Genomic DNA, 13739 nt, shown 5'->3' on the forward strand with positions numbered 1-13739 from the left:
CTTGTAGGACAAATATGAATATCCTAGGTGAGCTTTCAAATGCTTATGCAAATCTCACGTGAACATCTTAGTCTGGATACACTCTCTTTCAAAATTTCCAGAAAAAAAGACATAAGAAAAGCCCTTCTAACATTTATGTGGATGTGTGTATTTTGGAATGAAAAGCAATAAGGTCAAATGTAACAGTCTGGATTGAAAAAAAAGGAATCTATTCTGGCTGTTTCATTTTATGTACAGAGGGTCGGCCTGTCTTGAAAAGGCGACAGAAATTTATGTTGTGGGATGCTTTCAAATGCCTGTTTTGTAGTAAGAATTCTCCTCCGGTATGCACAAGCACACAGCTTGAACTTCATTCACGTGCACAAGGTATAAGGTATACCAAAAGAAACGTTTCCATTGCTCTGAAAGCCAAAGATAAGAACAGTACTGGACAAGCGTCTTCCTTCCATCTTAATAATTTATGGCCAGGTTGGTCCTAGCATGTTGCTGTATCTTAGCAATACACCCTGTGAGAGCACGCCAGTAAGGGAAGTAAGGGTAAGTCTAGATATGATGTACCATTTCAGGTGGGGCTCTATTAAATTACTAAGAAATATTTAGGGCACAGATCTAATGTTTCTTTTGCCAAGTGACTGTCTCAAAAAATGGGACATTACTTCAAATGGAAACAGCTTTTCTTTGGGGATTTCCTCCTCCTTAAAATGCCCTCTATCACACCAAAAGAGATAGAAGTACCAAGAAGTAATTTACAGTGGAAATTTTACAGTTATGCTTTGTTGTACAGAAACATATAAAAAAAAGGAAAAAAGGTACATCCGTGGAAAAAAATAATAAGTGCCTTTTACCCCTGGTGTCATGTCTTTGGATATGTACAGCCTTGGAGAAATGTATAAATCATTTTATACATGAAACTCTTAAAAAACTAGAGATTTTTAGTACAAAGGAATCAATTCACTGCAAGAATGTCCACATGCTGTTGCTTTATGATTTACTATATACACAAGAGGATCAAACAAAAGACCTCTGTTTTATAGTTACTGCTGTACTGTACATTAACATGTGGCTAATACCCTTCTCTGGGTGAGATTTACACTTAGTATTACAAAGAACATAACAATGCTGAAAATACTGATACAAAACAGCTTCAAGATGACATTTTAAAAATATCCCTCACTTTAATTGAACTGTTTTCTCCAGTTTTTTTAAGTTTCACCTTTATAAAAGATTCTCCAAGAAAATAGTAGCATTTAAAATGTTATTTTTGAAATGTATAGATGGATTTTTTTAATAAAGTGTAATCCAAAAGTCCATTTTCCCAGGAAAAAAAACAACTATAGATACAGTACATGAGTTAAAATTCAAGAGTTTTTGTTTGGTTGGTTGGGGTTTGGGGTTTTTTTTGTTGGGTTTTTTTAATATAGTATAGTACATTTGTACCCTGGAAAAAAATTCCTTGACTACAGTGTATGTTAATATATTTACAGATCTGAAATATAATTGCATACATCAACTCTTGAGATGAGCAAGACTGAGGCGTATCGTTAGTAAGAACCAACTGTCCTTTCAATCTACCATGACTTTAAGAGATTGCTCAGATGAAAACGTGACTCTGAATAGTGAAATTCTGTTACTACCGTTTTAAATTTTTTTGGTAGACTTTAAACTATGAGTTTCAATGCAGGACTGGGAGTCCTGAATACCCATAGTTCATTTGGTCAAACTGTGTTTGCAATTTTTGCACTCTGTTTTGGCAGTAGCAACATACACAAATACAAAGAAGTTTGGCAAATGTTTGTCTTGATTCTTACCTCTGGATGTCCAAAATTACCACTATAGAATATTTAGACAAAACCTGCTCTCTTCAACATCAGACAATGTCATAAAATTTGCTCTAACCAAATTAAAATCCTCAATAAATAGAATCCTGAAAGTTCATGCTGCTGAAACGGCTTTGCAGAATATCTGTCAAACTCATAGTCCAATTTTTTCTTAATCTAAATCTTGTATTAATCCAAATATTAAGTTTTTAAGAAGACACGTTTAACACCAGGTAAAATTTGTATCATTCATTTTATATACCCTATGTGACTTACCTTTTAAAAGTTACAACATTTTTAGTGGCTACAGGAGCTTCATTTTTCATTATATGCTACTTCAGTTAAGTCGCGCTGGTTTGTGTCTTTCTGTGAGACTGTGCTGCACCATTATCTTTTGTTATTAATCACCAGTTAAAGAGAGGTGACTTGTCTCAAATCTGCCTTAATCATATTTAAAAGTGTCAGATTATTTACAAACTAACTATATATCCTGTTATCATTCAAACAGATTACCTTCCATCACACAGGTTGTAAACCAAGTGTCACGTTTAGTATAAGCCACATGTTTAGAGTAACTTGACTGAGATGCCTGTTTTCAAGCCCTCTGAAAGGGGAAAACAGGATCTTTTGCTCCTGATAAGTCTACAAGTTCTATGGTGTGATCAGATGATTTCATATTCCCACGAGACCAGCACGCTGCACATCAGGTAGCATTAGATTCATCTCATTTGTGTGTAATATGTCAAGACTAGCAAACCCGCCGAGTTGCTATAAACCAGGTTTTTAAGTGCAGGTGATACAGTCTGCATAAATTATGACTTACACAGGTAGTTTGGACTGGGTAATAAGACAATTTCTCTTACTTTAGTCTTTCACCCATTTTTGGTTTGGGAAGTGAAATGAAATTATATGATGCATTACACAGCATAGTATGTCATGTGTCATGAGTGATACAGTGCCTGTAAAGCCCAAACATCACCAGAACTTGACATGTCCTCATAGAGCAAAAACACTCAAACAAATGTAGCTAAATAAAGGTGGGGAGAGGGAAGGGAAGGTTGAGAAACCAAGTTGACATCCTCAGTTTGGGACCCAATTACTGACTCAAATACCTGTTGATGCTCTAAGAACCTTGCTGTTAGAGAAAAATCAGTCAGTTCTTCTACTTGTGGCATGAGGCATTCATAAAATACGTAGAGCAGGAAGCAGTAACACACCTCTACAACCGAGCAAATTTAATTGTATTTAAAAAAAAAGTGTAAAAAGAGGGTCCTCAAAGATTTCTGACTCCTTATTTCCCTAGTCTTTATGAAATTCAAGAGGGTTTACTAATTACTTATCTATTCATTCCTCACATCTACTTTAACAGTAACATTATTAAACATACACAGTATTATTTAAGATCACTTCTAGAACTTCAGGGAATGATAGTGGCTTATAGAGGGAAAAAAATATATATATTTAGCCAATATTGGACTAGCGATGCCAGCCAAATCATCCCATTTGTTATAGCCATGGTGACTTTTGCATGACAAATCAATCTAGTTATTTCATGATCTAGTTCATCCTTTTGCCACAGTCCCAAATAGGAAAGTATGGAACCTACAGACAACATTAATTTTAAAAATTTTTTTTTAGGTGAAAGTAGCAGCACATGAAAACTGAAGACTGAACTCTAGGTGATCTTATGTTCCTCTCTAATCAACTCTCCTTCCATGGCAAGAATACAAGCACCTTGTTACCCATCCTGTTGCCCTAAAGTCTGTAGCTCTGCTGTGTGTAAGTTGTGGTGGAGGAAAACATTTTTTCTGCTGTACGTGTGTAATGAGATGGGTCCCCTCGGAGGCTGTCCAAGTCTCCCTGTGAAAGTGGTATGCTGCCAAGGTACAGCAGTTTGGTCTTTTGGAGCTCCTGAGAACACTGGGTAGCTGTCTGCCTTGGATGGTGGCTTTGCTGTACTTGGTGCTGTGACGGCCAAACCGTTCTGGGTGACCTCTGAAGCAAGGGTTTCATACGTGCCTCTAGTATGCTTGATGACTTCCACGATCTCCTTCTCTTTCAGGAGGTTGCTCAGACACAAATTAGACAGCTGACAGCTCTTGCTTTCATAGGCTGTTGCTTGGTTGCCTGATGAGTATCTAAAAGGGTCCTCGGTGGGAGTATGTGCTGACTTTCTGTCCCTTATGCTGAGATTTTGGCTCACCATTCTGTTTGGATATGTAGCCTGGGGAAACAAAACAAAAAAGAGTATTAGTAATATAACACAGTAGGAAAATGGCATAGAGTATATAAAACACTCCTCACTACAGACATACAGCACATGGGGCTGGCAGATTAAAATGAAAGATGAATCTTAAATGCTGATAAAACTCCCAAAGCACTGCTAATATAAAATAGAAGTATTGTTCATTCACACTAACAGAACTAATATTGAAAAATGCTTATTATAGGTAATGATTTGGGCATTTTCTTTAAAAAAATAGTTTAAGTCAAAGGAGGAGAATTTTCTTTCAGAACATGATAAAGGGATAAAAAGGTTCCATGAATTGTAAACACATTTTCAAAAGCATTTCGCATGATGAAACAAGAAATCTGATTGCAATAGACTTCAACTCTTAATACTCTCAAACACTTACAAAGTTTAAAGAACATATTTTGTGAATATTTTCATGCCTCAGTTAAGCTCAGAATGTGCTCAAATTTCATTGTCCCTTGAATCTAGACATTTTGTTGTGTGCTTACTGTTAAATACATGCCAAAATGCTCTGCCAGAGCAGAGCAATAATTTTATTTCAGGTGCCTAGAAAAAATATAGTGTAAGGATTCCAGCATGTTAGCAACTTTTTATGCTGTGTGAGCATGCATGCATTTGTATTTGTTTAAATAAGGGGAATTTATCTGCACATGGCAAGCCAGATCACTGCAAATTTCCAGTGTGCACTTAGCGTGATGCTTTATTTTGTCCTGCACAGAACACTTGCCTGGGGAGGATATGATGGGGCTGTAGGACCTTCTCTCACACATTTAGAAAATATACTCTCAGTGTATAAAGTAAAATAAAGTGTTGAGGGGAAAATGCTAATACAGTGAAAGCAGGATTCTACCTGTTCCACTACTGACTGTACTAGGCAGCTTCTAGAGCTGATGCCCAGGAACTCGGATCTCAGGGAGACGTGCTTGTGGCCGAGGAATGCACTAGCCACGCTGTGACTGTTCAGGAGTCTGGTCCCTAGAGGAAATGGAGCTTTGAGCCTATATGGATTTGTAAGAAAGCTTCATCTCTATATATTTTTACAAAACATATATGACACCAATTTGCCCCATAAGCATTAAATACCTGAAAGCCGTATGTGAGTTTCAAAAGGTGTTGATGGAATCTACTTCAATGCTACCGTCCTTTGTCATCTGATACTGCGTGTGCAAAAAAACCAAAGGGGGGTGGGTGCGAGTGTCATTAACTTCTCCAGATACATCTCCATATGATGTTTCAAGGAAATCTTTTAGCAATTAGTGCACCTCTGATTATTTTATTTTCTTTTTTTAACTAGTCATGTTATGGTAACTAAGCTGCAGTTATGTGAGGAAGGATTCTAATAACAGCATAATTATACTTTAGAAGTTATTTTAGAATACACATTTGTCCTTGTTTTATCCCTGTCACACTTTTCCAGGTACTGGTCAAAGCATCTAGCTCTGACATTTACTTGCAATGAAAGTCCAATTTTACTCCATATAGATTTTCTGCAACAGAACTCTGAAAGGACATGGTAGCAGCTTCTTGACATTTACATTGCTGCATGGGCTCTGATGTTGTAGAACAAAGCTAAGAAAACCGAAAATACTCCCAAGCCTTACAACAGTACTTTGCTAAAAATATTTCAGGATGTTTCCACGACTCCATAGGAAACTTGTATATATTGTTTCAGGACAATCTGTATAACTTCACATGCATTTCTATTTTAAGCAACACAGAAAAATGATACAGCCAATATTACACCCTTTTTTTAGTGCAGGCAGGATAATGGTCACGCTTCTACGCAAATTCATACGCAGGTTTGGACACAAGTATTGCAGTGCATTTTAGGCATCGGAGATGATATTTTCAAAAATTATTAGTACTGGCATAACATTTTTCCCATTTAATTCATTATTGATTGCATCAGACTCATAAATGGGAGCAGAACGCTTCTGGAAAACATCACTTAAGTTTTCATGCCTACAACACATAGATGTTGAGATTCAATTCAATTTAATTCCTAGGTAATCATTCTTCTCTAGGAAGGAACTTACATCTGTAAGTTCAATTAATATTTTTTAAAATTTATTTCTATGCCAGTAAATAAAATCTTCCTACCGGGACAAGAGAGTCAGATTCAGTGCCCTGCAGGAATATTTCTGGAGTTACCCTATGCCCTTTGACAACCTAAAGATTGATATCATAGAACTGAGAGGAACTTCATGATGGAATATCTAGTCTATTCTACACTTCTGGTTAGCATCAGCTTATCCCTATGTTGTTCCTGACGTTTTTTTTAACCAGCTGTTAAGGACTTTCATCAATGCAATCTGTACAGCCTCCTCAGCTGACCTTTTCCACTACTTTACCTTTACTTTTAGGAAAGATCTTCTTAATGTCTAAACTGAATCTTTCTGGCTGCAAGTCTATTCCTTCTCTCTTTCTCCCACGGAAATGAAGAAAGAATTGCTGTTTGATCTTTGAATACCTGTTTATGTCTTTGAAGAATGCTGTCAAGCTACCCCCTTAATCTTCTCTGCTCTAGAATAAAAAATATCACATTGATCTTTTCTCATAGGACTCATCTTCTAGACTGAGTCATTCACACTTGTCTTCTCTATAGATTCTCTTCAGTAATTCCACATTTTTTCACAAAGTAGATGGCCCAAGAGTCCAGTACTTAAGGTAATCCCCTACCACTACCAAGCACAAGCAGCACAATTAATCCTATGAAGGACTTCTTCACTTGCTTGTTTTTAATTCATTCCAGTATGAGGTTAGTGATTTCATTTTGCAACAGCATGAAATTGTTCACTGATAGTCATCTGCTTGTCCACAATAGTTCCAAGATTTTTTTCTACAAAATTATTACTAAGTTGTTCAGCTCATTATTCTCACAGAGACTTAATTCCTCATTTGCCTCTGTTGAATTTCACTATTTTTCCTCTGATCTTTCACCTAATGTATCAAGATCATTCTGAATTTCAGTTTTATCCATTAATATGTTTTCCATCCTGCCCAACTTCATGTAAGCTGTAAATTTGATAAGAATATTCCCTAGTCCATCATCCAGGTGTGTAAATGAGTAGTATCAAGTACTATAAAACCTTACTTACTGTAGCCTTCTATTTTAACATTGGGCCATTGGTAAGTAATTTCCAAGGACAGTTTTCCAATTTAGTCTATTTTTTTTTACTCTTTTTTTTTTTTGTCTATATTTTTCTTTAGTCTGCATAGTAAGTTTGTAAAACAGTATCAAAAGCCTTACTAAAAGCAAGAAATCTGACATCTACAGCTTTGCTTCTAGCCAGAAGGCCTGTTACCGTGCTGTTGAATGAAACTAAATTGGTTTGGCAATTGATTTGATTTGTAATCCATGTTGGCTCTTGTTCATCTCGTTTTCTTCTACGTGCTTATAAATAGTTTGATTATTTGCCTCAACTTTTTGTCTGAGAATTGAAATTAAACTAATGGAAAACTTTACAATATATATAGATGAATCATAACGTCCCCCCAACACTGAAACACTGACAAAAATAGACACTGATACTGCACTCTGATCAGTATATACCTGTTTTAATGAAAACGTCTCAGAGTTTTTCATGGTGGTACACACTGCTCAGTAAAAAGTCTAGGGATTAAGAACAGTTTCTCTTCTTAGAGCTGCTACTGAAGTGCCAGCAAAAGCATATAATTTACCTGTTTAATCAGCAGCTACACTTATTCTTGTCTTCATTCAGTGAGATTATTCAGTCATAAGCAGCATGACATATGCATAATAGGAGTTTAAGCAAGTTGCTGCAGATGTTTGTAGCCTTAGATACAGATGCCACTTCCAGCAAGAAGCACGACCATTGCTGTAGGTCTTGGATACAAGTTGTCTTATAGTCTTAAGAACAGCTTAGCAGTTACTTTTGTCTCTTGAAATAGAATAAAAATTAAAAACTTGTAGAAAAAAAAAATCTTATGAAATAAGTTATACCAAAAAAGTAGGTTTTAAAGTAAACACAGAAGAATCAACTGGTTTTGAAAACAAGTGCAGAAGCATGTTCAAAGCAAGGCATATTGTTGAAAGTGAGTACTAGTAAAAGGTAGGAGGCATGATTACATGATTTTTTGTATTGCTCTTTCAACTTGGTCTTGATGACATGGTCTCTTTGGATTATTTGGCACTGTGGTGTTTCTTTCCTCTTCCTTATCAAGGTTATATTTCAAATGAAATATTTTAATTAAAAAAAAAATACATGCTGTGTTTGTAGGTCTCCAAAATATTTGCTTCTGGTTGTTGGCCAATGGGGGGAGACAGTGTGTGTATATGTATCAATAAATATTTAATGATATGTATGTGCTGAGGGAAGGTCTTACTCACTTTTGTGAAGCTGTAACTTGCTGAAATTCCCCCCTACTGAATAATTAAACAAGTACCAGGTGGTGTCAAATTGAGAGCAATTTACCTAAATTTTAGAACACCAATAGAAATTTAGAATATGCCAAAAGTATTCTAAGACACTGGTTTGACCCTATTTCCAGCAATAAGATGCAGGTAGTTAACAAGGAAAGACCCGTCTACAAGAAAGGCCGGAAGGAGGATCCTGGGAACTCCAGGCCTGTCAGCCTGACCTCTGTACCAGGGAAGATTATGGAGCGGTTGGTCTTGAGAGTGCTCACAGGGCATCTGCAGGACAACCAAGGGATCAGGCCCAGCCAGCATGGGTTCATGAAAGGCAGGTCCTGCTTGACCAACCTGATCTCCTTCTATGACCAGGTGACCCGCCTCATGGATGGGGGAAAGGCTGTGGATGTTGTCTACCTGGACTTTAGTAAAGCCTTTGACAGCGTCTCCCACAGCATTCTCCTGGAGAAACTGGCGGCTCGTGGCTTAGACAGGATTACTCTTTGCTGGGTGAGGAACTGGCTGGATGGCCGAGCCCAGAGAGTCGTGGTGAATGGCATTAAATCCGGCTGGCGGCCGGTCGCAAGCGGTGTTCCCCAGGGCTCGGTTCTGGGGCCAGTCTTGTTCAATATCTTTATAGATGATCTGGATGAGGGGATCGAGTGCTCCCTCAGTAAGTTTGCAGATGACACCAAGCTGGGTGGGAGTGTTGATCTGCTGGAGGGTAGGAGGGCTCTGCAGAGGGATCTGGACAGGCTGGATCAATGGGCTGAGGCCAGCTGTATGAGGTTTAATAAGGCCAAATGCCGGGTCCTGCACTTTGGTCACAACAACCCCATGCAACGCTACAGGCTTGGGGAGGAGTGGCTGGAGAGCAGCCTGGCGGAAAGGGACCTGGGGGTGCTGGCTGACAGCCGGCTGAACATGAGCCGGCAGTGTGCCCAGGTGGCCAAGAAGGCCAACAGCGTCCTGGCCTGTATCAGGAATAGTGTGGCCAGCAGGAGTAGGGAAGTGATCGTGCCCCTGTACTCTGCACTGGTGAGGCCACAGCTTGAATCCTGTGTTCAGTTTTGGGCCCCTCACTACAAGAAGGATGCTGAGGTGCTGGAGCATGTCCAGAGAAGGGCAACAAAGCTGGTGAGGGGTCTGGAGCACAAGTCTTATGAGGAGCGGCTGAGGGAACTGGGGTTGTTTAGCCTGGAGGAGGCTGAGGGGAGACCTTATCGCTCTCTACAACTACCTGAAAGGGGGTTGTGGCGACGAGGGTGTTGGCCTCTTCTCCCAAGTAACTAGCGATAGGACAAGAGGAAATGGCCTCAAGTTGCACCAGAGGAGGTTTAGATTGGATATTAGGAAAAATTTCTTCACCGAGAGGGTGAATTGGAACAGGTTGCCCAGGGAGGTGGTGGAGTCACCATCTGTGGAAGTGTTTAAAAAACGTGTGGATGTGGCACTTCAGGACATGGTTTAGGGGACATGGTGGTGCTGGATTAATGGTTGGACTTGATGATTTTGAAGGTCCTTTCCAACCTAGTGTTTCTGTGATTCTATCAGATGCATAATTAGTCATGGAATGAGATTTTAATAGAAACACTGCCAAAAAACAATAGTGTTATTGTTATCTATGACAAATTACTGAAGAACAGTTTCTAATCAGGGAAAGAGAGAACAGTGGTCAGATGCGAGTCAAAATCAAAAAGAAATCCTCGCTGCCCTGCCTCCCCCAAATTACATTATTCTTCCCTCAAAATGTTGTCAATAATAAGAAGTCCAATGCTGCTTTGAATTCCGTGTAAGTTATTCTTTGCTATAATTCAAATATTTTTTATAAAAACTACAACCTACAGGTTTGAAAAGAATTGTACGCTGTTGTTCATTTGCTGAATTCAGGAAATTTAGCTTCAAAGAATCTAGTCCAGCTGAGTTTTCTTGCTGGCCCATTTTACAGTTGTTTAGACTCCTCATGATCTGTCCGGAACAACAAAAATGTCCCAGAATGAAATCCTGAAAAGTAAAAACCACACTTGCAGCACCAACAAGAAAAATACTTTGGAAAAACATGAACTTTTTTTTAGCCTATTCTTGTAAATGTTTCGTGCAAAACTTTCTGCGGTGGACTTTTAGGTACCAACTGCATTCTACGAGCGTTAGACGTGAGCGAGCAAAGCCACAATCCCAACGCATCTGTTTGCCAATTTGAAGGCTGAGTCCTTGTCCAAAGCTGAAGGTGGCTTCATGCCAGCTGCGTTCCAGCCTCGCCTAGAGCAGCTGCAGGGCTGCTGTAAACTGCTGTTTGGCAGCGCTCCAAGGAGACAATCTGCCAGCTGGTGACTGCTGAAGCAAAAAATCCATTCACCTCTTTCCCTTTTACTTTTCAGTAGCTCAGCTAGAACCAACGAATTCTCTGCCCCAGAAATCCCCAAATGCCACGCTACAGTCTGCCTAACTGTGGACCCAGGAAATGGGCTGCAATTAGGATGCGAATGTGGCTCTGAAATTTCTTTCAAAAGTATCCCATTTTAAATATATGGAGAGAGAAAAAAAAGCCTCCTTTGTTGTTTCAAATATGTCTTAAAGAAAACATCTGGATTTGAATCCGCTGATCAGATTAAACACAGAAAAGTGCATGCTTTCTTGCTCGAGTCTATTTCTCAAAAAGAAAAGGAACTCTATTAAAATCTGATTAGCTGGAAATTTTGATAGGTTTGCATCATGATCACCCGTGTTTTAAGGTATGTGAATATGAGAAAGGTCTAAATATTTTAGGTTTGATTATTCCACACTGGTGCTAAATACATTAAGATCGAACCTAAAATGGGAACTTTATATTCTTCAAATATTTTTTCCATAAATTTTAAACCAAACAGAACACTCGCTAACCAGTGTACCCAGTGCATTTGAAGAACAAGGTTTTACTACCCCAAAGCATTTTTGCTTTCAGAGGTGTTAATGGAAGCACACTCTAGATAGATTAATTATTATAACAGAAACCTGAAGACCTTCTGGATTGCCTCACGTTTTCTACCACTTCGTTATTTTGTGTTTGCGGGTACACGAGGAATGTAAACTGTGTCCTCCAATGTAGTATTAACTATATAGCCCAGCATAGCTCACTTTGTCCTTGTCAGGTCTTAGCTGGACTGCACACGTTCTGCAGAACTGCCTCCATTTGCAGCCTAGCCCAGAATTCATAAAATGCAAAGCAACATAAAGAAAGAAAATAAGGTACTAAAGCTCTATTTCTTCGAATGACGGAAAGGATAAAGCCCTGCATCACGCTTTTGAATTTATATCCCTTCAGATGCCTTTCACAGTTCTGACAGTTTATGTAAGTGCAGATCTAATTTACCAAAATGCAGGTTAACCCAGTACTTTGGTATGCCACATCTGTCACTATGTCAGCTCTTTAATTTCTACACCTCCTCACTTTTGGGCTTACCACCTTCCAGCCTAGAGATGATCCCAAACAAAATGTAATTTAGCTGCAGTAGGTAATTGTTCTTCATTCAAGTCTCTTAAAAAGCACTCATTCTTATTGATTTCAGTAGCACCTGGACCATGAGAGTAGCTTTTACAACCCAGATCTGCACCTATTGATCACCTAATGCTGCCTTCTGGCAGCATATGACACGTGAAAGAAATAAAGCCCAGTGTGTCAAAATAAGGCATGGACTAGTATCAACAGGTTATGGGCAAGAACCAGCTGCTGATCAATTTGCAAGCTCTGCTGCCATCCGTTACAAAATTAATACAGTCAACATAAATCAGAAACATTTCTATTTCTGCCTTTCAAACATCTTTATCTACTTACTGAAAGCAAAATTTATGGCAGGCTAAAATGCATGTCTCTTCCCCACAATGCCCTTTTAACCAACAGGTTGGTTGAATAAAAGTGAGCTATAGTGGTCAGCTAATGTCCTAAAAGGATTTTCTGGTGGTGATGATATACTGTGATAAGTAACCCACAGAGGGCTGAAATAAGATATTCATTTCAGCACAAAATTATCCTTGAAAATTTTCACTTATGTAAGTAATAATGCACAGTAAGGCAACAAGGTGTAAAAAGATGTAATGCTATTTTATAAAGTAGGAAGAAAAGAATGAAGAATTTCCCATTAATCTCCAGTAACTTAAGAGTAAATCACTACTCTGAATTCTCAGTATGGCATTTTTAGGGTTAACTGGAAGATTTTTCTCATTAGTAAAGCTAATAGAAAATGTTATGTTTTACAGCTGTTTACCATGCCTTCCAAATTAAACACTTGGAACTTTGGAGCTGTTCACCAATGTTAGTCATATTCTTCAAAAATGCTACAAAATTCACTTAGATGATACCAAGTACTCCCTGTCATACCCTATGGCTTAAAATTCTAAATAACTATAAAAATACTAATGAAAATGAAAAGCTACTAAATAGTGTGCATCTTTCAATTATATGACCACAGAACAGTAGGACATACTATGTGAGATAATAAACCTTATTTTACACAGTCCATATCTAAGACTTCCCCAAGATCAGGAGGTCAATCCAGAAATGGTAATTTTTACCAGGCAGACTTTTCTTATTTTAGACCTGGGGACAAAATGGTAAGAAAGATGCAATGGACTTTTACCCCCATTTAAAAAATTTGTTAAATCTGTAACCTTGGAAACATCCTGTGTTTAGCAAGACTAGCTCCCCCATCTTCAGCAATTCTCATAACACTTCTGTCTCTCTTGATGCCTTTGGCTTCTTTTTTTACTGACCTCCTATCCCCTCAGCTTCTTTGGGTAGCCACAGCTATTGCAGGCAATGATGAGGAAAATACTTTCATTAAGCTCTTGTTATACACAGCCTCCACCTTTGATTACAGGCAGCAGGGTCTAGAATAAGGTGTCCAAGTCAGACTTGCTCATGGACCTTCCAGGCTCCATTTAAGGGGCCTGGATAGGTCCCATGTTCACCCAGCACTTTTGGTCTTTCTGTCTCTGTGCAACCCAAGAATTAAGGGCCACTTGTCCCATGCATTTAGCTACAGTCATATAGGAAGTCATAGGTGTCTACACTTGAGGTCCTCTTTTGCATAAAAGGGCATCTTTTTGTCCTCTGATGCTAAATGAAATGATAGAAAATGGAGAAGTGGATCCATTGGAACATCAGGGCCACTTCCAAAAAACCACAGGTTGTGCACCGTGAGCAATGAAGTATGACACAAAGCTTCTGAGGAAACAATAAGGGAGCTTCTTCTGGAATTACAAGCAGGAAAACTGCACCAGTGCTAATTAGCCCTTCTGAAAGAGTGTGCTACTCAGC

At 38.6% G+C, this 13739-nt stretch overlaps 1 protein-coding gene across 1 annotated transcript in view; it reads right to left on the bottom strand.

Moving 5' to 3' along the window:
* Nucleotides 1-3555: 3555 nt before the first annotated feature.
* The window catches only part of CCSER1 (coiled-coil serine rich protein 1), a gene marked incomplete at its 3' end in the record, with an annotated part of 640571 nt that continues 630387 nt past the window's right edge, over nt 3556-13739 (bottom strand). The window contains exon 9 of the mRNA XM_081999116.1: nt 3556-4041. Coding sequence (XP_081855242.1) covers nt 3556-4041 — 486 coding nt within the window. The remainder of the gene's footprint in view (nt 4042-13739) is intronic.

The sequence above is a fragment of the Phaethon aethereus genome (genome assembly GCF_964289735.1).
Source record: "Phaethon aethereus genome assembly, chromosome: 4".
NCBI classification, from domain to species: domain Eukaryota; kingdom Metazoa; phylum Chordata; class Aves; order Phaethontiformes; family Phaethontidae; genus Phaethon; species Phaethon aethereus.